The 22,527-nt window shown below is 46.6% G+C and overlaps 1 protein-coding gene and 1 gene segment (V, D, J or C); both read right to left on the bottom strand.

Moving 5' to 3' along the window:
- Window positions 1-3,483: 3,483 nt before the first annotated feature.
- Window positions 3,484-4,070, bottom strand: LOC128046316 (T cell receptor beta variable 5-5-like). The segment is given in 2 exon segments: window positions 3,484-3,887; window positions 4,022-4,070. Coding segments are annotated over 2 exon segments (453 nt in total).
- A 12,044-nt stretch (window positions 4,071-16,114) lies between these two features.
- LOC128046315 (T cell receptor beta chain MC.7.G5-like) lies at window positions 16,115-21,504 on the bottom strand. The gene is made up of 4 exons (XM_052638417.1): window positions 21,456-21,504; window positions 20,973-21,346; window positions 16,752-16,881; window positions 16,115-16,254 (listed from the first exon to the last, which is right to left on the bottom strand). The coding sequence occupies exons 1-4, from the start codon at window positions 21,502-21,504 to the stop codon at window positions 16,115-16,117; spliced, it is 693 nt and encodes a 230-aa protein (XP_052494377.1).
- Between the last annotated feature and the right edge of the window lie 1,023 nt (window positions 21,505-22,527).

Genomic DNA, 22,527 nt, shown 5'->3' with positions numbered 1-22,527 from the left:
TGTTCAGCAGAGCATGTGCTTCCCGTGTCTGAATGGGGGAAGCAGCACAGCTGTAACCCACCTTTCTTCTAGGAGAGTAGATGGTTGCTCTGCATCGTGGGTGACGTGCGAGCACAAAGGAATACAGATGCGGAAGGGACTGGGGGGAGGTGGCAGACTCGGGGCAAACGGAAACTGCTCCCTATTTATTTGAGAGAGACATTCCATGAAAGTAACTCCCCCTCCCTAAGTAGCATAGACGAAAGTGAAAGTGTTAGTCGCTCAGTCGTGTCCGACTCTGCAACCCCATGGACTAGATCTAGCCCACCAGGCTCCTCTGTCCATGGGATTTTCCAGGCAAGAATACTGGAGTGGATTGCCATTTTCTTCTCCAAGGGATCTTCCTGACCCAGTGATCAAAACCAGGTCTCCTGCATTGCAGACTCTTTACCATCTGAGCCACCAGGGAAGCCTTTATGTAGCATGCCTGATCTTAATGAACAGATATCACAGAGCCCCAAACTACCCTGTTACACATAACCCCCAACTTTGAAGGACCCCTACTTGATGCAATGCTCTGCTGTTGTGATCTTCAAACACTCAACAACAGTTGAAACAGGGGCCCTGCAAATTATGCAGCTGGTCCTGGTTACATGGTTTTGGACCTGTGATGACCTCCTGATGTTCTGGGTTTCCTTGATCCCAAGAACATGTCTGGGGTCTGGGTAATGCTGCATTCCTGGCACCTGGGAGAGAGAGGCATAGAAACGAAAGTCAGAAGCAGCAAAGGAGTCTGAATTCATGACCACAGCAGCAAGACTTGACCTGGGGTCTGGCAAGCCCACGAGTGGTTCCACCTCTAGCTCAGAACTTCTTTCTTCCAGAAGACAGCAGGGCACCCAGCACAGGAGACTCATGCCCAGGCCGTGCCAGAAGAGAAAGAGCGGCTTTCCAGCTCAAGGCCTGTGTCTTGGATACTTATGGTCGAAGCAAAGAGGACCCGTGTCTCAACATGGAATGGTCTCTCACCAAAATTCCTAGTGCCCACGGTCTTGCCAGGGGAGAACACACTGAGTGAGGATGAAACCTAGCTATGTGTGTATCTCGTGGAATCTCAACATCATTTCCTGGGAAGTGATGACTTCTTGTCAAAATATCATTATCAAATGATTTCAGGAAATGGGTTCATGAGAACAAATTAATGAAGGTGAGTAAATAAATTTTACAAAAAGTAGCTTGTAGCAGCTGGCATGACCTTTTAATGGTCGTTTCATCAAGCCATCCATCTCCAGATAGGACAGTCCCTGACATGGATGTGGTACTCACATGGTTTCAAGCACTTCTTTAACCATAAGACTTTCCGGAAGCACCTAACTTTCTTCAATATTTTGCACTTGCCTAAAACGGAATTGCTTTAATGGGTATAGAACTTATATTTTCAGTAAAAAGATGCCTGAGTAAAACAAATCTCTAGCAACAGATATCAAATTGTTGGTAGTCAGGGAAGGAGAGAGGCATGGGAAAGGGCCTGAAGAAACTTTCTGGCAATGGAAATATTCTTTATTGTAATAGGGTGGATTTTGCATGGCACATGTATATATGTTGATTGAAACCACAGATCTGTCCATTATACAGTGCATAATGTTTATGGTATTTACAGATGAAATTCGAACAACACAGGTTTGAACTGAGTGGGTCCATTTATGTGTGGATGTTTTAATAAATACTTACTAAGGGAAATTGGAAGACTCTTGCTCCTTGGAAGAAAAGCAGTGACAAACCTAGACAGGATATTAAAAAGCAGAGCCATCACTTTGCCAACCAAGGTCCGTCTAGTCAAAGCTATGGTTTTTCCATTACTCATGTATGGATGTGAGAGCTGGACCATAAAGAAAGCTGGGCACCGAAGAATTGATGCTTTTGAGCTGTGGTGTTGGAGACGACTCTTGAGAGTCCCTTGGACAGCAAGGAGATAAAACCAGTCAATCCTAAAGGAAATCAATCCTAAATATTCATTGGAAGGACTGAAGCTGAAACACCAATACTTTGGCCACCAGATGTGAAGAGCTGACTCATTGGAAAAGACCCTGATGCTGGGAGAGATTGAAGGTGGGAGGAGAAGGGGACTACAGAGGATGAGATGGTTGGATGGCATCACTGACTCCATGGACTTGAGTTTGAGTAAGCTCTGGGAATTGGTGGTGGACAGGGAAGCCTGGCATGCTGAAGTCCATGGGGTCTCAGAAGTCAGACATGACTGAGTGACTATACTGAACTGAAGGTACTGCCCAGTTTGACTGGCTGAATCTGTAGACCTGGAATCCCACATACAGACGGATGAATGTGAAGTTATACACAAAGTTTTGATTACGGCATTGTGGATGCCTCAGGGATCCAAAAGCCTGCATAGGGCTTCCCAGGTGGCACAGTGGTAAAGAATCCACCTGCCATTGAGGAGACGTGGATTTGACCCCTGGGTCAGGAAGATCTCCTGGAGAGGGAAATGGAAACCCACTGCAGGATTTTGCCTGGGGAATCCCATAGACAGAGGAGCCTGGCAGGCTACAGTGCATAGGGTCGCAGAGTCAGACACAACTGAGCACACACATATAATTCACATTTTAAAATATCTAGGAGGCATATATATTACACACTCTTGTTAATTTCATGTGATGACTCATCAGGCATAAATAAATTTTTCCTGTGACTTCTGATATCCTCAACTATAGGATTTCAAGGTAACATATATCCATTTCTGCCTTTGCACCTAGGAAATGGTAGAAGAGGCTGTCAGAGTTTAGCAAAGGGAATCAAGAAGTCCAGAGTGCTGTTATGCGCCAGGGACTTCCTGCTTATTAAGTAGTTATACAGCAGTGGAACTTGGTATAATGCTATTATAATGTATCACCTTGACTATGCCACAGATATTTAATTAAACATTATTCTGGGTGTTATATGAGGATGCTGTTAGAAGAGATTAACATGTAAACAGGTAGATTTTAATATGAGGTTAGATTAACATTGTAGCATTGTAAACAGATGACCTTTCATAGTGTTGGTGGGCATCATCCAACCAGTGAAGACATGAATAGAACAGAGAGACTGATCCTCCCCAAGTAAGAGACAATTGTCCAGGTGGTGGCCTTCAAACTGGACCATTAGTTCTTCAGCTTTTGAACTAAAACTCAGCTCTCCCTGGGTCTCCAGTACCACCAGCCAGTATCCAGTTTTGGGACTTACCAGCCTTAACAACCACATGAACCTACTCTTTTAAAACATGTATACAAATGTTTGTTCTATGGGGGGACAGTTCTAAGGGGGGCAAGGACCACAGGTGTTGAGGAGACTTGAGTCTGATTCCTTGTCTGACAGTAATGAAGTATGAGACCTGGGCAAGTCAGTTACCCTCGGGTGTATAAACAATTACAATAATACTTATCTTGCATGATCTTTGTGAGCATTAAAACACGGCAAGGAAAGAATGTCTGGGAAAATCTGTCCACTCTACCAGAGCCTGGGCCTGGCTGGCTGGCAGCCAACACCCTCAAGGCCACTTCCTGAGCTGGGGCAGGAGTGTTTTTGTTCCAGAGGCACCTGATCATGCGAGGCTGTGTCTTGGCTGCTGGCACAGAGATACACGGCTGAGTCTGTCAGCTCCAAGGAGCTCAAATTCAGCTCAGAGCGAAAGTCACTAAATTGTTTTGCTGAGAATCGATCTGGCATGTTTTCTTCTCCACTAAGTTGTCCACGGTAATATTGAACGAGGAACCGGGGGCCCTGGCCCAGGGCTTGTTGGTACCAGTTCACAGAACGGTGTCCAGATTCAGGGGAACATCTCAGAGTCGCTTGCTCCTTTCTTGATTTGATCAGGTATTTGGGGGTCTGGGTGACTTCAGAATCCACCAGGCCTGTTGGGGAGGAGACAGACAGAAGCTAAGGGCAGAGCACAGGGGAAGCCTCCTGCTGCAGCCCTCATCACCAGGCTTCTATCCCAGAGAGGCAAAGACATCTCAGAAGCTCCCACACTGTGTCCAGGACTCACCTGCTCCCAGGAGACAGAGAGTCACACAGCAGAGGAGTCTGGAGCCCATGGCAGCATCAGGAACCCAAGACTGCTGCTGGCTGGGGGAGAGGCTCCTGGGGTGAGTGGCATAGCGTTCTGACCCTCCTGTTCCCTGATTGGAGCATTTGCCTATGACATCACTGCTCTCTGTCTCTGCAGGCTGCCCTTGTCCACTAGACCCCTTGGGAGGACCCAGGGCTGGCTCTTCTATGCCCTTCCCTGTCCTGCACAGCAGCTCAGCAAAGGGTGGGTGTGAAGTGTGCATTCTCCCCATGTCTCCATATGTCCACAATATGACTTCTTCTCCTCTCTCTGCTCCTTCCTGACACTCATCACCGAGCCCTCACCAGCCACCTGAACCCCTCACCCTCCACTTCCCATGCAGGGTCCCCCTGAGTACATCCTGAAGCTCCAGGGATGTCCCCACTCCCCTGGGCAGTGAGGAGTCTGCCCTGGTTCCTTGTGTCCTGGAAGCACTAGGGGAACTCACACCTGCTCCCTGATGCAGGCATGTAGTCAAGGTTCCCTTAAGCTCCGCTCTCTTGGGTGCCTCTTCAACCCCTCCCAGGCAGCCTGCTTACCATGGGCCCACAGTGGCTCCTAGTGGCCAATGGTCCACAGTCTCATGGATTTGTACTTTAGGTCTAAAGCAGGAATGGAAATTCCCAACAGCCCTCAGGACAACCCCTACACACACAGACACACACACACACACACACACACACACAGCCTCACACTCCTGTTCTTATGCCTCTCCAACCTGGCTGAATTAGGGTTGATCTTGAAATCCACTCAGCCTCTGGAGGTAGATAATTGTATGAAGAGACACTTCAACTAAGAAAAAAAAATTGCTCCACCATCACTATCACGGTAGTCTGCTAAGATGAAATAGTACAGGCCATAAAATAAACACTCTGATGGTCTCAAGTGAAGCCATCCTGGAAACATGTATTCCATAGCTCCTTCTGATTAATCAGAACCATATATTTCCAGATTTTATGTTTAAATTAAGTATTGCCAAATTCTAAGTAGCGTACTTTATAAAGAGGTTTTATACATGTGAACCTATTTATTTCTAATCTTATAAAATCTTGAAATAACTATCCAGTCAGTAGAAGACCTAGGGGGACTTCTCTCCAAAAAAGACATGCAGATGGTCAACAAGCGCAAGAAAAGTTTGGCAACAACAATAATTATTAAAGGAATGCAAGTCAAAACTATAGTGAGGTATCACCTCACACTGGTCAGAATAAGCATCATTAAAAAGTCTGCAAGTAATAAATGCTGGAGACAGTGTGGAGAAAAAGAAACCCTCCTACACTGTTGGTGGGAATGAAAACTGGCATAGCTATTAGAAGAGTTCAGTTCAGTTGCTCAGTTGTGTCCGACTTCTTGAGACCCCATGAACGGCAGCATGCCAGGCCTCCCTGTCTAGGACCAACTCCCAGAGCCACTGTGTGCCCATGGTAAGCAGGCTGCCTGGGAGGGGTTGAAGAGTCCACCCAAACCCATGTCCATTGAGTCAGTGATGCCATCCAACCATCTCATCCTCTGTCACCCCCCTCTCCTCCTGCCCTCAATCTTTCCCAGCATCAGGGTCTTTTCAAATGAGTCTTAGAAGAGTATGGAGGCTGTTTAAGAAACTAAAAATAGAGTTACCGTATGATCTTGCAATCCCACCTGTATGCATAAAATTAGACAAAACTATAATTCTAAAAAATACATGGACCTCATGTTCTTCGTGGCACTATTTACAACACTCAAGATATAGAAGCATCCTAAATATTCATCATCAGATGAATAGATATATAGTATGTATACATGTATACACATTATACACACACACACACACACAATGGAGTATTACTCAGCCACAAAAAGAATGAAATAATGTTATTTTCAATAAAATGTTTGGACCTAGAGATTAACATGCTAATGGAGTAAGGCAGAGAAAGACAAATATTATATGATACAGCTTACAAGTGGAATCTAAAAAAAAGTAGGTAAAAACGAACTCATTTACAAAACAGAAATAGACCCACAGACATAGAAAAGAAACTCATGGTTACCAATGGGGAAAAGTGAAAGTGGAAATTGCTAGTCGCTTAGTCGTGTCTGACTCGTAGACGGTAGCCCACCAGGCTTCCCTGTCCATGCAATTTCCCAGGCAAGAACACTAGAGTTGGTCACCATTTCCTTCTTCAGGGTATCTTCCCAACCCAGGGATGGAACCTGGGTCTCCTGCATTGCAGCAGATTCTTTACTGCCTGAGCCACCAGGAGAAAGGTGGTGCTGCTGCTGCTGCTAAGTCACGTCAATTGTGTCCGACTTTGTGCGACCCCATAGACAGCAGCCCACCAGGCTCCCCCGTCCCTGGGATTCTCCAGGCAAGAACACTGGAGTGGGTTGCCATTTCCTTCTCCAGTGCGTGAAAGTGAAGTCTCTCAGTCGTGTCCGACTCTTAGCGGGGAGGGATCAATTAGGAGTTTGAGATGAACATATATGCATTACAATATATAAAATAGATAATAGATAATCAACAGGGACCTACTACACAGCACAGGGAATTATACTTGGTATCTTCTAACAGCTTACAAGGAAGAAGATTCTGAAAACAGATACATACACACATACGTATTTTCGTTGTTGCTTTTCAGCCACTAAATTGTGTCTTACTCTTTGCGACCCCATGGACTGTAGCATCCCAGGTTCCTCTGTCTTCCACTATCTCCCAGAGTTAGCTCAGACTCATGTCCATTTAATCAGTGATGCCATCCAACCATCTCATCTTCCGTCATCCCCTCCTCCTCCTGCCTTCAATCTTTCCCAGCATCAGGGATTTTTCCAATGAGTCAGCTCTTCACATCAGATAGCCAAAGTATTGGAGCTTTAGCTGCAGCATCAGTCCTTCCAATGAATGATCAGGGTGATTTCCTTTAGGATTGACTGGTTTGATCTCCTTGCAGTCCAAGGAACTCTCAAGAGTCTTCTCCAACACCACAGTTTGAAAGCATCAATTCTTCAGTGCTCAGCCTTCTTTATGGTCCAACTCTCACATCCATGCATGACTACTGAAGAAACCATAGCTTTGACCAGACGGACCTTTATTGGCAAAGTGATGTTTCTGCTTTTTAATATGCTGTCTAGGTTTGTCATTGCTTTTCTTCCAAGGAGCAAGTGTCTTTTAATTTTGTGACTGCAGTCGCCATCTGCAGTGATTTTGGAGCCCAGGTAAATGAAATCTGTTACTGCTTCCACGTTTTCCGCTTCTATATGTGTATGTGTATATGTGCATCACCAAATCACTGAGCTGTACACCTGGAACTAAGACAACAGTATAAATCAACTATACAGGTGATACAAAGAAGAAATAGAAAAAATCCCAACTCCAGCTTCTGAGATTGTCAGACTTAGGAGAGTTAGAGAAACTGCAAAGGAGTGGCAACTTGGATTCACACCCACATTTAATTATAAGCCATAGTTTTTTTAAGAAACCATACTATGTTACTATAATCACTTTAAAGTATACTCCCCGGGAGCTGTACTAACGAGTATACTTTGATTAGAAGAGTGCTCAGTATGGCATATTCTGACAAGACTTAAGACATAGCCAGAAAAGAAAATGTTGAAATGTTCACACAAACTGGAAGTCTGGACTTGAATCCAGTTGTTCATACATGAGGATAAATGTCTAAATTTTGCTGGGAAAAAAAAAAACTCCATGCAGCTCTGTTCACAGCATATCTGTGCGTGCTCAGTCATGTCCAACTTTTTGTGACCCCATGGACTGTAGCCCACCAGGCCCCTCTATGCATGGAATTTCCCAGGTAAGAATACTGGACTGGGCTGCCATTTTCTACTCCTGGGGATCTTCCCCACCCAGGGATGGAACCCACGTCTTCCACACATCTCCTGCATCTCCTCCATTGAAAACAGATCTTTTACCACTGAGCGACTCTATGCAAATGGGCATTAATTATCACAAGTTATATGTTTACATACTTGGCTTTTTCTATGAAAGCAAAGGTTGTAAGACAGTTTTCATAGAAGGACTTATGTCTCCCCTAAATTCAACTGTTGAAGTCCTAAACCCCGTGAGACTGTATCTGAACTTAGGACCTTGAGGGAGGTGGTTAAAGATGAATAGCATTATGCGAGGGGACTCTAACACAGCGTAACTAGCATCCTCATGCGAGAGGAAGAGATGCCAGAGAGCCCTTTCTCTGTGAAAACCCAGAGGAGAGGTCCCATGAGGACACGGGGAGGAGGCAGCTGGCTTCCAGCCAGGAGCAGAGTTCTCACCGGAAACAAACCCTAGCACCTGCATCTTGGCTTTCAGGCCCCAGAACTGTGAGAAAATCGGCGTGTGTTGTCCAAGTCACACAGCCTGGTGTTTATTATGGCAGCCTGAGAAGATCCCCGGGAGGAGGGCATGGCCACCCACTCCAGTATCCTTGCCTGGAGAATCCCATGGACAGAGGAGCCTGCCAGGCTACAGTCCATGGCGTTGCAGAGAGTCGGACGCGACAGAGCCGCTAAGCACAGCATGAGCAAACTAGCCAACGGTATATCACCGTAGCAAGTCAGGACAGGAAGCAAGGAGGAAGGCAGGCCCTGAAAAATGAGTAGTACCCGGTCATGTGTGGAGAGGAGAGAGGGCCCGTGGGGCCGTGGCCAGACCGAGAGTGGATGCAGAGGATTTAAGATCCTTCTGTGTTTCAGGGAATTTAGCAAAGTGTGGTCACAGAGCGCGTCGCATCCTGAGATGGCCCCAAAGCAGTGATCTGAAGCAAATAGAATCTGGGCGTTGAAGTGATTCCAGGGAAGCAGAATCGATCTGGAGAGCCTCTGCCTATTTATAACCAGGGGAGCCATGCCCTCTTCTGTGTGTGGGAGGCACCGAACCATGCCCAGAGGACGCAGGCAAGGGAGAGAGGTCTAGAAGGAATAAGGTCAACTCTGGGTTTCATACACCATCATCATATCATCTACATGGTGAGGACCTCACCCGGACTAGCCCCCGGTGATGCTGGTTGTTGTAAACACTGGTGATTCAAGACTGTGGGAGGGAGGAGGAAAGAGATTGCTTTGAATAACACAGTTGTTGTTTTTTTTTCTTTTTTTACTCATTTTGTAGCTCTAGATCTATTCTCAACCGCTTCATGCGTAGTTTCTGCCCTAGACCTTCCCCATATGTCACCCAGGGACGGGGGAGCCTGGTGGGCTGCAGTCCATGGGGCTGCACAGAGTCAGACATGACTGAAGTGACTTAGCAGTAGCAGCAGATCTGGGAAGTGGCCTTTAGTTCTTTGCAATTTTATAAAACTCAAAGAACTGAGGGCCCTGACTCAGGGCCTGTTGGTACCAAGATACCCTGGGTGGTGGGGGGTTGGCCCGAGGCAGGGGAGCATCTCAGTGTCACTCACTGTCCTCTTGCTTTAATCATGTATCTCGGGGTTTGAGTGACTCCAGAATCCACAGGGCCTGTGGGGTAGAGATTGGGGCTGAGATAGAACGTGGGAGAAAACCCGATGCTGTCTTGGATTCAGGCAGAGTCAGGCCAGGAACACGGGTTCCCCCTGTGCCAAGGCCCCACCTGCTGCCAGGAGACACAGAGCCACACAGCAGACGGGGCCGCAGCCCATGGCAGGGAGGGTAGAGCTGGGAGGCGTCTCCCTGCTCAGAGCTCTGCTCTCTGAGAGCTGGGGTTCTGGGCCTCCTTCCTCTGACTGGAGGTGAGGCAGTGACGTCACTGCTCTGATGTCATTGCCTCTGCAGGTTCTCATGAGCCTGGCCCCCCCTTTCCAGCTCAGCTGACCCAGGAGCCCTGCTCTGTCCCGCAGAGTCTCTTAGATGGCGTGTGAGCTGGATGTGCTAGTTAAGGCGAGGCTGGATTTAGGCCACACGCCCTTCCCCATGGCTCCTTTGCTTTTCCTTTGAGGCGGGTGTTTCTCTTCCTGTGTCTGCCCCCTCCCAGCTCCATGCCCTTCACTTTTCCTGCAACCTCAGAGGCTCCCTCAGCTCTGCATAGTTGACGTTCATGGCTCCCAGCTGGGACAGCAAGCCTGCAAATTAGTGCCTATGCTAGTGAGGCTTCTAGAAGAAAACAGCACCACATAATGCTGTTTCTTAACCCTCCTGGTCCCAGGCACTAGCTCTATCTGCTTGCTCTGCCCCAGAAACTTCTGGAGTTTGGCAGTCCACAGTACCCCCATGAGACATATGGGTGATAACCAAGACATTGACTTTGCCCTGAGATAATAATCATGGGATGTGTTTAAATTAGAACCTATTTCAATGTTTGCCTATTGCAGTATGTTCTTTGTTTTGGGGTGGGGGGCTTTTGCTTTGTTTCTCCTAAAGTCAGTCACACACACACACACACACACACACACACACACACACACACACACACAGATCATATACAAGCCAGCCCTAGATGATTTGTGACTTTGTATTTTAAGCAAAAAAGAAATGTGGCCCTGAAAGAACTGTTTTGACTTTAAGCAGTTTTTGATGAGGTGAATGGTACAAACCTGGCTTAGGTTAGGTGAGACATTAAACTTGGTTTTCTTTTCGTGACTGCAGACAACTTACTCAAGCAAACCACATAGGCCTTTCTACAATGTTCCCACTAATCAGCTTACCCCAGATAAGAAAATAATGCCCCTTGTTTCTGGAAAATCTTTTATCCTGTCTCTTTTAGAAATCCTCTTTTTGCCTCTGTTCATTGATAATAATATTCATACAATGCCCATTTGCCCATATATGAGTAAATGTGTATAGATAAATGATCATATTTCTCTAGACTTTTCTTTGATGCTCAAGTAGGAAATTAAATATCCTAACTTTCTGTAACTATTATGCCAGAAAGGATACTAATGGATTAATGCAGAATAACAAAATTAATAGAGGGATTTGGAAAAATAGAATCTAAGAAGGACTTATTTCCAGAGCCAGTATCTCCCACTGGAGATAATTTACTTCGAATCCATGTTTCTTTATATGTTTACATTGAATTATCTGTTACTTGGTCTTACATAGTGAATTATATAGAGTGAATATAGATATTCTAATGGAATCTATTTCTTGACTTTCCAAGTCTGAAGGCAACAAGCCCTCCAAGAACCATTGAGAAGAGATCCCTGATTCGGCTGCATGTGACACTGTTGGGCAGTGTGTCAATGTCATCGATGACTAGCTGATGTGCCAGCAAGCTAAGAGTGACCAGACCTCTTACAAGATCCGCCCAGTGGAGGGAAATTCCACCCTGAATGAATCTTCATGGATATAAGTCAGATCAAATTAACTCAAGCCCAGATGGAAATGTCCTGTAACTGAATACTTTTTACCAATTTTGTGTACACGTAACTCATTAAAACCTTTCACAATAGCATCATATGTGTCTTATGGAGTTTCTGATAGTAGATAAGGAGAAGGTTCTATACAAAATCATAGAAATATGAGCAATCACTATAAATTACACTGAGGAAGGTGTATTTCTCTGCTTTATGGAACACTGGGCATCTTTCGGTATCAATTAGAAAAAATTGCAAGATTGCCAGTCAGAACTTAAGTATTTGAAGGAAAAAAAAAACTCAGAAGATTGTTTAAGAGATGCCTGAGGCCCCATAATAAACAGTCATTATATTTCAGACAAGAGAAGCCCGACTGATATTGTAACAATGGACAAAACATAGAGCCACTGGCTTCTGGACCCTTCTAAAATTACAACCTAGCATCACCTGGCTCCTTCCCTAGGGGAACCTGATGAGGCAAGAGGTAAATGTGAGCACTAGAGATTCATCAAAAATCAACAGAATATTCTGGAAAGACTGAAGCTCTTTGGGGCTGGAATATGAGTAAGATGAAGGGTGAGTCCAGGTCAGCAGTGAGAAAACAATTGGTGAAAATAATTTTCATTCTGCTCTTGCCTTACCCTTTCTTTACTTTGAGACAATCTTACCTGCATTTTTATTGCAGATATCAATAGCTGGGTATGAAATACCACTAAAGGACCAGAAAGAATAAAACTAACTGTACAATATGTAGCCCCAGAAAGTGAGTTATTGAATTCAATGAATTAACAATTTAAAACAAGCATAACAAATATACTACATGAAGATCTGCGATATAAATAAGAATATAGACGATGTTACCATGTAAGAAAATGTAAGGCCAATTAATAGGAATTCTTAACCTGCAGCCCACCTAGCATATTTTATATCAGCATTTCAAAATGTTGTATGATGGAGAAGGATGTTCAAGTTATCAAATTCTCTAAGAGAAGCCAATGTTTCATGTAAACACTAAGTTTTTATTCCAGTAGAAACTAGTATATATCCATCTTTTCCTGAAATAATGACTCCTATCATCAAGGAACTTTTCCCCTTCTTTTCCCCCAAAACAAGATTTCAGCTAATAATCCAGATAAGATCTGCGAAGCTCTTCTTTGAAAACTAAGTGAAATTTCCCAGAGCTTATAAATTCTAAAAACTATGAAAAATCAAAGTCCTTCCAGGGGTTTCTGACCCTGCCCATGGAATCTGCATTCCCCTGGTCTTCTCTAACCCTGTCACATTACCTGGCCAAAAAGCTAAGACTGCCTTTGACTTCCTCAAGAAAATTATGAAAACCCAATGAGTTTCATAGATTCTAATGGAGATTTGGGTGGTGCTGTATGGCAGGGGCCCCCCGCCTCTAGGATCTAGTGCCTGATGACCTGGTGTGGAGCTGATGATCTAATGTGGAGCTGATGTAATATTAAAAGGAATAAAGTGCACGATAACTGTAGTGCACTTGAATCATCCTGAAACCATCCCCTCACCCTCCATCTGTGAAAAATTGTCTTCCGTGAAACTGATCCTTGGTGCCAGCAAGGTTGAGGACAGCTGCTTTAAAGGATCAACCGGTGACTCAGAAGTAAAGAATCTGCCTGCAATGCAGGAGATGTGGGTTCGATCCCTGGGTTGGGAAGATCCCCTGGAGAAGGAAAGGGCAACACACTCCAGTATTCTTGCCTGAGAAATCCCATGGACAGAGGAGCCTGGCAGGCTACAGTTCATGGGGTCGCAAGAGTCGGACATGACTTAGCGACTAAACCACCACCACACTGCTAATTAGGTCAAAATTATAGCCACTATACCAACCTTGCCTTTAAGTTTGCTTCCACAGGTCTGTCTATTCACCTGAAGTGCCCTTGCACCCTGTTCAACCTGAAGACCTCATCCTCCTCATAACCTGAAAAGAGCAAGGATCTGACGATCGGTTGGCTGTGAAGTGGACGGGACAGGGCCACATGAGGTCTTGCTAAGCACACAGTCATCAGTGAAAACAGCTGGGCTTAAGCCACGGATTTAGCACAACAACAATGTCAAACGACCAAGGAGAGCCTCCACAGTACCTCCTCCTAATAAACTGGAAGTGTTTACATTGTCATCTGGGGCAGGAAGCTTTCCAGTAATTTCCTGGATTTTTTTTTTTTTAACCTCCATCTTCTCTGGAGCCCTTCATGTTTCCTGTGTGGTATTTCCCAGCTGGTTGTAGTGCTAGTCACAACTCCTTTAAATCACCATATTTACTTCACTTCCCCGCCATTCTACTTTTTTTTCCAGCACAAACTGAAGCAACTAGAACTCACCTTCCTGGTGAGAAGCTAAATGGTAACACCACTTGGGAAAATAGTGTACTCACTTTTATAAAGTGAAATAAGTACTTATTATACAATCCAGCAAGCCCACTCCTGGGTATTTACCCAAGAAAAATGAAAGTGTATGTCCACACAAAAGCGTTATAATCAGAACCCTGCTTATTGCAGCTTTATACACAACAGACAAAATCTAGAACAACATACATGTTCATCAGCATGTAAACGAACATAGAAATTGTGGTGAAAGTGAAGTCACTCAGTGGTGTCCGACTCTTTGCAACCCCCTGGACTGGAGCCTATCAGGCTCCTCTGTCCATGGAATTTTCCAGGCGAGAGGACTGGAGTGGGTTGCCATTTCCTTCTCCAGAGGATCTTCCCGACCTGGGGATCAAACCTGGGTCTCCCACATTGCAGGCAGATGCTTTACCATCTGGGCCAAATATACACCATATAAAAGAATAAACTACCAGTAATAGAACAATAAGGATGAATAACATAAGAACTATGTTACATGAATGATGCTAGTCACAAAAATGTGTGATGGATATCAGACCAGTAGTTACCAATGGGGAAGGGGGTATTAACTGGAAGGAGACAAAACACACAAGAGGTGATAACACATCTGTATCTTGACTGAAGCGATGCTGCTTGAGTATATCTATTTGACAAAATGCATAAAATTAGCATTTAATATTACTCATTTCACTGCCTGTAATAAAAGCATGTTCCACTACCCAGAGTCAACAACCATTAATGTTTTTGTATTATCCTTTTGAACAGTGTTCTTTCTAAAGATACTTGTGTGAAGAGTTGACTCATTGGAAAAGATTCTGATGCTGGGAGGGATTGAGGGCAGGAGGAGAAGGGGACGACCAAGGATGAGATGGCTGGATGGCATCACTGACCCGATGGACGTGAGTCTGAGTGAACTCCGGGAGTTGGTGATGGACAGGGAGGCCTGGCGTGCTGCAATTCATGGGGTCGCAAAGAGTCGGACACGACTGAGCAACTGAACTGAACTGAAAGATACTTATAGACACTTTATCAGATATTTAGAGCTCCCTACACTGTAGCTACTGTTGACTTGAAATAAATAGACTGCTCAGTATTTCTCCAGCAAAGATGGGCATGGCTGGCTAAAGAATATCACTGGCCACCTGCCTCTATAAGGATCAAGTTTTTAGCCACCACAGCTGCTGACCTTCAACATACCCTGAAAGGAGTTCAAGGAAGAGATCAGAAGTGAGGCACTCTGCTCTGGGAAAACTGGCAGACAGGCTTCAGATAGATATATTCAGAAGAAAAGTTTAAGAACATGGATCCTTGTGTATTCCCGTACTTTGTGACTAGCAGCAACCTTCTAAAGAGATGCACATAATGATTGCACATAATCCCTTTCCCCAAATCACAGATAAGGTTACCTCCTCCAAGCCCCCACCACCCCCACACCTTTCAGAGCAGTTTCTCAGAGTTCGCTCAGAGGCTGTCTCCCTGGCTATATCCCTCAGTAAGACATTGAGTAAACTTGACTCACAGCTTTCTGTAGCTACAGTAAGTCATGTGCGGGTTCCTGCACCATGCTTTTGTAGAGAGGAAAAGGAAGGTGGGAGAGCTAGAAAGGAAGGTCTGGTTTTTCAGCAACTGAGTCCTTGACAGGAAAGACGAGGAATCTTTCTTCCTTCTGTTGGGATCTGCTACCATCACAGGAGACAAGAGCTCCCCTTTCTGGTCTGCCAGATCTATTTAATTGAGTGAAAAGTGAAAGTGTTCATTGCTCAGTCATGTCTGGCTCTTTGCAGCTCCACAGACTGGTGTCCACCAGGCTCCTCCATGGAACACTACAGGCAAGAATTCTTACGCGGGTGGCCGTTCCCTTCTCCAGGAGATCTTCCTGACTCGGGGACTGAACCCAAGTCCCCTGCGGCTCCTGCATTGCCAGCAGACTCTTTACCACCAAGCCACCAAGCTTGCTGCTGCTGCTGCTGAGTTGCTTCAGTCGTGTCCGACTCTTTGCGACCCCATGGACTATACAGTCCATGGAATTCTCCAGGCCAGAACACTGCAGTGGGTAGCCTTTCCCTTCTTTAGCGATCTTTCCAATCTTGGGATCGAACCCAGGTCTCTTGCATTGCAGACAGATTCATTACCAGCTGAGCCACAAGGGAAGCCCTAGCAGATATATAACTCCTTGCTAAAAACTAGCAAGGGGGGCACTCTTCCTGCCTCCTTCTAATGTCTATGTCAGAAGCTTTCTCTATCCCTTTTATACTTTAATAAAACTTTATTACACAAAAGCCTCAAGTGATCAAGCTCGTCTCTGGCCTCGGATCAAAATCCTCTCCTCTGGAGGTCATGAATCCCAACATAGCTCATGGCGCATAACCACAAACTTTCAATCTCTCCAGGCCATTGTTCAGGAACCCTCAGGTCTTAGCCTCTGAGAAGTCAGTCCTGTCTTCACCCATCAGGTTCAGAGCAAGCAGCTCTGGGCGTAGGATGCCCTGTGCATGTTTGCTCTTGCCTAGTCCGTCCCCTGTGGTGACATTCTTGTTGGACTGGATCTCTGCAAACCCAAGAGCATGAGGTCACATACACAGGGCCAAAGAAACTCCCTATGCTGGCCAGCAGGGTCCCATGGTACTTCTGCCTTGTATACCTTCTGTCCCAGAACATCCTTCTCCCACCAGTACTCAGCTCTGCTGTTGAGATCCTTTGTCTTCTGGAAAGTTCCCAGTTGGAGGCTCCTGGATATTCCCTTGCAATTCTCCCCTCTCCTCTCCAGTAAGCCAGTCTCCACTCAAAGAGAGAAGGAAGGCATGTTTTGCAAAATAGGGAATAACACAAAGAGAGCGGAAGAGAACACAGAGGTTGCCCTGTAGGCTCTCCAGGTTACTCATTAGCCAGGTCGGTCCCATTGCTGGGGGCCGTGGCCATATTCTGTGGTGCCTGGGAGCCTTGCCTGAATACCACGTCCCAGATGTCCTGTGCAACATTTCTTCTTTTGCAAATTAAAGCTGATTATGACCTGTGCAAATGGAAAGCAGCTTCAGCCTCCCAAACCTCCAACCCCACGCACTGCAGCCTTGAGCAAGGCATAGAGACACTGTGGAGTTTGTGAAAGGGCAAGGAAGCATCTCTGCAAGGCTGTGGGCAAGCTGCTGGCACAGAGGAACATGGCCAAGTCCCCTAGCTGTGCGGGATGCATCTTCAGAATGAGGTACGCTCCATCGGGCATCTCAGCTGAGAAGCAATCCTCCATAAAGTGTGCCTTTTCTGAAGGCTCTTTGTTGTAGATAGACATCAGAAACTCATGCCCTTTCCCAGGGTCTGTCGGTACCAGTAGAGGTCCAAATGACCAGGCATGGGGTCACACCTCAGAGTCACATCCCATCCCATCTCTGTGATGTAGTGGTGAGGGCTCTGGCTGACACCAGGTACCAAGTGTCCTGTGGGAGGGCACAAAGGCCAGAAAGAGAATGAGGCAAAGGTGTGGAACTGCCTTTAGGTCAAGGGAATGGGATGGGAGTTTCCCACACACCTCCAGGACGCACTTACTCCCAGGAGACAAAGGATCGCTCAGCAGAAGAGCCTGCTGTCCATGGGGGTGTCTGGCAGGGCTGAAGCCTCTCCCAGTCAGGCATCTGGTCCTTAGCAGCCCCAGGGAGGAGATCCTGTGATGACGTCACAGTCCTGGGCAGCACCCACAGACTCAGGAGTGCCCCCACATGAGGGAGCCTCAGTGCCCGTGGACATGTGATGCTCTTAGGACTGGCCCTTGTGTGTCCTGAGGGGTGCAGACTCCCACCTCCTGAGCTGCAGAGGGACCCTGGGAGAATACAGGCTTCAGGACACCTAGGCCCGGTGTGAAGATCCCAACAGATGGGAGGGACCCACTCCCCTCTCCGATGGCCAATTCAGAGCCACAATCTGGGGGCATGGACTCTGCGTGTCATACTTCTGAGCCTAATGGTGAAAACATGGGGAATGAAGAGACCAAAGGAAACAAAACAAAAAGAATATCCCTGTAAGTGTCACTGTGGAGAGGAAATGCAGTGAGAAGTTGAGACCAGAAACCTAGCAGGACATTTCAGTGCAAGGGAGGGAGAGTAGGTGAGAAAGTAAGCACCCAGCCCATCATGCTAGCCCTCAACTGAGGGGTGCAGGGGCCCGTTGGCTGCCTGAGGGGTTGAGAGCAAGGGCCTGTGCAGATGTGGGACTTTGATCAGGGTAGGGCTCAGGTTCTAGCCTTGAGTGGGAACAGGACAAATCAGAGAACAGATGAGCTGGATTATAGGATAAGAGAACAGGTGAAGACAGAGGACACATTTCTCACACCTGCTTCCCAAAGCCTGGGTCTCTCGCTGTCCTTTGTGGGGACTCCAGCCCTGGTACTCTTGCTTGGGAGTCCTCCTCTGATTCCCCTTGGCTGCAGGGATTCCTGGAAAGGAGAGGCACAGAAGCCAGGCAGCTGCCGAGTTCCCAGCAATGCACCCCCCACAGGGCAGCAGCATCCTTCTTATCCTCCGGGCCTGTGTAGGGCGTGAGTCCTGGGGTGCTGGCATTTGTTTAGAGGATCCCGGGGGTGCTGGTGTTTGTTTAGAGGATCCCTGTGAAGTCTTAAGCCAAACCATCCACTTTACAGCAGGCTTGTTTATTTCACAATAAGCAAGGCATTAAAATACTAGATCGGGATGTGCTTATCTTTTAACTATTTGCCAGGGCATTGTCACACTCAGCTTTAAAAAAAAAATCCCCACACTCTAAAGACATAGAATAGAGTCACCGTGTAGACTGACTTGGCCAGAGCTGTTATGGTTTGGGGCTCTGTCAGGGGTTCCCATCCCTGGAGGGCCCTCTGCAGGAAAGAGAAGGGAGCCTTTGTGTAGATGGCAGACAGCTCACCCTCCAGGATGCAGAGCTCTCTGCCAGCCCTGGGCTGTGGGTATGTGCAACCCCGAGGCTGGAAGATACGGGGTTCAGCAAAGACAACCCCGAACACAAAGTCCTCTCCGAAACGTCAGGAGGCCGCTGCCTGTTCTCACTGCCTGTTGTGAGCAGTCACCAAGGACATCGGACTCTGTGGCTGATATGGCAGGGTGTAAAGATCTGAAGAGAAAGAAGAAAAAAGGAATCAAGCCTGAGGGTTAAGGCTGGAGTGGAAGAGAGGCCAGTGAGGGGCTGAGCCCTTGAACAAGCAGCCAGGAGGCTGAACTGGAGAACATCGATCCCAGCAGGATCGGGGGTCCATGGTCCTCAAGGGCAGGAATGGACAGAGACCCTGGAGAGATAACAAGGTGCTTTGAAGAAGGTTTGAGCATATCTGGAGCTGGGATCTGGGCTGAGATCCAGGATCTAGCTTGGATAGAAGGGGAAGTCAGAGAAAAAGCACCTTTTAGAAGGAGGATGGGTAGGACTGCTGTGGCCAGACAGTCAAGGGTCTTATGAAAGGGTTCCCAGAGGATCAAAGCGATTGCGAAAAGCTGCCGGGGTCCAGCCCCGGTGGATCCAGGGTGATTCGAAGGTGGGGGGACGGAGTCGGCGTCTTTGGAAAAATACATATTTAATTACAGATATAGAGAGAGATTAGAAATGGATAGTGTAGTAGGAAGATTAGTGGAGAAAAAGAGGCTGAATAACTTGGATTACGTGGAATAGCATCCATGCTCCAGATGGGAATTCAGCCAGAAAACAGGAGCAAGAAAGAAGCGACATGGGGGAATCAGTCTTTCCGGAAACTGATCCGATTTCTTTATTTTTTGTTACACATCCCTTTTGTTACACATAGGGATGAATACAGAGTCACGTGGGAGTCAGCAGTCCTGACCTTTATCAAAATCAGGTGCTTCACATAAATGTATGAAAAAAAGGTCTTAGGGATATTACATCATCTTCTGGCCATGAGTGAGACCTGCTGACATTTTATGATCCTTTCTTTCTGATAACCAAAAAACTTATTTCTTCCAAGGGTGTTTTTTCTTAAACCAGGCACCACCCTCCAAATAAAGTTACATTCCTATAGGGTGAGGGTGTAGTGAGTTACAATCAAGAAAGGAATTTATTTAACCCAAGGTTAACATGATTAATCTTAAAGGTTAATACTTATTTCTCCTATATGCTTAAAGGTTAATACTTATTTCTCCTATATGTTAGTTATATTCATTATAAGGGTAGGGAATATGGAGATTTAGCAGCAAACATCAGCCCAACAAATGAAAATCCTTTCACCAATGTTCCCCTTAAGATCTATTTAGTCTTAAGATAGTGATAAAGTTACACTTTTACATAGCAAGGACACAGTGATTTATAACAAAGTACAGTGATCTATTACAAAAGAGAAAATCCATTAACTCAAAAAGTCTAGTATTGCTAACATCAAAAACTACATTTCCTTTTCTATATTCCAAATACACTGATTAATATATTCCCAGGTGCCTAAGGATATGGAGGCCTGGTGGCAATCATTGACTCAACAATGAGAAAAGCCCTATGCTAATTAAGACTCTCAAAATACTCCAAAACTTTCTGTGCTGTTTATGGTTGAGAGGTAGTAAACAATCATGTGCATAGTGGCAGGAGCATGGATAATCCTGTCACACAAGCTAGTCTGTCAGCAGAGAGGTTTGACCTGGACACCCTTGTCACACCCAGAGCAGGGAATTAGCAGCAATTATTGACACAACAAATGAAAAACCCTTCACCAATATAATTCCTAACCAACCCACTATACTAATAATTTCTAACTCACCAAAAGAATTTGCCTTTAGTAAGTCTAAAACATCTTGTGCCTCTCAGGTTGGGAGGCTGTAAACAATCACATGTGGCTGGACGAACCTATACAGGCGGGCTAGATAACCTTCAGAGGAGTCCGTAAGCTGAAACACTCTTGTCATGCCCAGGAATTTTTATTGCCTTGGAGCTGCACGTTTACTCCTTCTCCGAGAGAAACGGTTATGGGGGAGAGCATAAAACAGACTGGTTTTGGGGTAGATGCTGGGGAACAGGGGGTTTCCTGAGGCTTGATCACGCCTTTGCGTATGCCAAGCCTCCTTCCTCATGAGCTTTGCCATGGGCGGAGTTCCTCACGCTGGCCCCCGGCAAAAAGCAGATTAAGAAACTGCTTAAACTTGAATGGCTTGGCACAGTCTTTCTCAGTCTTTCACAGTCTTTCTCCTTGGACAAGCCCGGCATACACTGTTGATGTCTGTGAAGAAACTCTCCACTGCCATGCCACGTGACCCCACAGGCAGGGCTATGGTCTGATGGGAAATGCCAATCCAAGACCTGGATGGCCCCCACGGCTTCCTGTCTGGACCCTGGAGGTTTGTGCACAGGAAGGAATCGACTCTGCAGGGCTGTGTCTCTACTGCTGGCGCAGAGATAGACGGCGGAGTCCTGTGGTTTCGGGGCGCTCAGGTCCAGGAGGCACTGAGAGCTGTCTGGGCATTCAGGCCAGAAGCGGCTTGGAACACTCTCATTTCCACTGAGTTTCATGTAGTTGTGGATGAACATGAGCTCTGGCGGCTTCTGGGCACTCTGTTTATACCAGTACATAGCATTATGTCCCAGACGTTGTTCACATTTCAAAGATTTCTTGTCCGTCATTCCCATGACTAGGTATTTTGGTATCTGAGTGATCCCAGGGTCAGCAGAGACAGCTGGGAGAAAAGGACAGAATTCAGACAAAGGCCAGAGGGGAAGGCGTTGCTGCAGCCACAGGGAAATGGTTTGGGGTTAGGGGACAGCCGGTGTGAACTCCAGACTCACCTATGCCCAGGAGACAGAGGGCCACACAGCAGAGCTGCCTGAAGCCCATGGTGGAATCAGGGTCAAGGTGGATGCTCTGGGGTGGGTGGGGGGGGCGTGGGTGGGCTCTGGCCTCCTCGGCCTTGGTTGGTGGTTTTGTCTGTGACGTCAGTATGCTGACAGTTTCCCCAGTGCCGAGGGATGTTTCTTCTTCCCCTTTTCATGCCTTATATAGATTCTGATAGAAGGTAGATTTGAATCCACTGGGCTGGGATAGTCCTCTGACAGTGAGCTCTTTTGCTATTAGCTGCTCTCCTCATGATATAGATTCTCTCCCTGTCCCGCTCCCTTCCAAGAGCTGCTCTCAGACAAATTCTATCCCCTTCAAGACATCTCCTTCTTCCCTGCTCAGTCAGGCAGGACAACATTCAAAACACCATTTCTCTCAGTGTCTAAGCTCCAATACTTTGGCCACCTGATGCGAAGAGCTGACTCGTTGGAAAGAGATTGAAGGTGGGAGAAGGGGACAACAGAGGATGAGATGGTAGGATGGCATCACCGACTCGGAACACGAGTTGGAACAAGCTCCGGGAGATAGTGAAGGACAGGGAAGCCTGGCGTGCTGCAGTCCATGGGGTTGCAGAGAGTCCCACACGACTGAGCAACTGAACAACACACTCCCTGAGCTCCTTTGCCCAGCTGTGTGGAGGGAGGAAAACCGAAAGGCCATAGTCCTGTTCTGGACCGGTGCCCATCATTAAAAGGCACGATACCATGATGCCAGCCAGGAGCCAGACCCTGGGAAGAGTGCTGAGAGGACCATGCAAGAGATAAGCCATTTTTTGTGCCTGTTAAGGGGCTGCCCTTGTGGCTCAGCTGATAAAGAATCTGCCTGCAATGCGGGAGACCTGGGTTCAGTCCCTGGGTGGGAAGATCCCCTGGAGAAGGGAAAGGCTCCCCACTCCAGTATTCTGGCCTGGAGAATTCCATGGACTGTATAGTCCACGGGGTTGCAAACAGCCAGACACGACTGAGCGACTTTCACTTCACTTGTGCCTGTATTGAGGGTACAGGGCTTGGCTGGGCTTAAAGC

This window comes from Budorcas taxicolor, chromosome 4 (genome assembly GCF_023091745.1).
Source record: "Budorcas taxicolor isolate Tak-1 chromosome 4, Takin1.1, whole genome shotgun sequence".
Lineage (NCBI taxonomy): Eukaryota > Metazoa > Chordata > Mammalia > Artiodactyla > Bovidae > Budorcas > Budorcas taxicolor.
This window is presented reverse-complemented; position numbering and strand designations above follow the sequence as displayed.

Excerpts from the sequence above, each read along its gene's own strand:
- LOC128046315 (XM_052638417.1), bottom strand. The coding sequence starts at position 21,504 with ATGGGCTTCAGGCAGCTCTGCTGTGTGGCCCTCTGTCTCCTGGGCATA. Across the intron at positions 16,882-20,972 it reads AAGCCGTGGGGGCCATCCAG|CTAGGGGACTTGGCCATGTT; the intron begins GTCTTGGATTGG and ends CATCCCGCACAG. Across the intron at positions 16,255-16,751 it reads TGCAGTGCGTGGGGTTGGAG|AGATCCAGTCCAACAAGAAT; the intron begins GTTTGGGAGGCT and ends TTGGGTTTGCAG.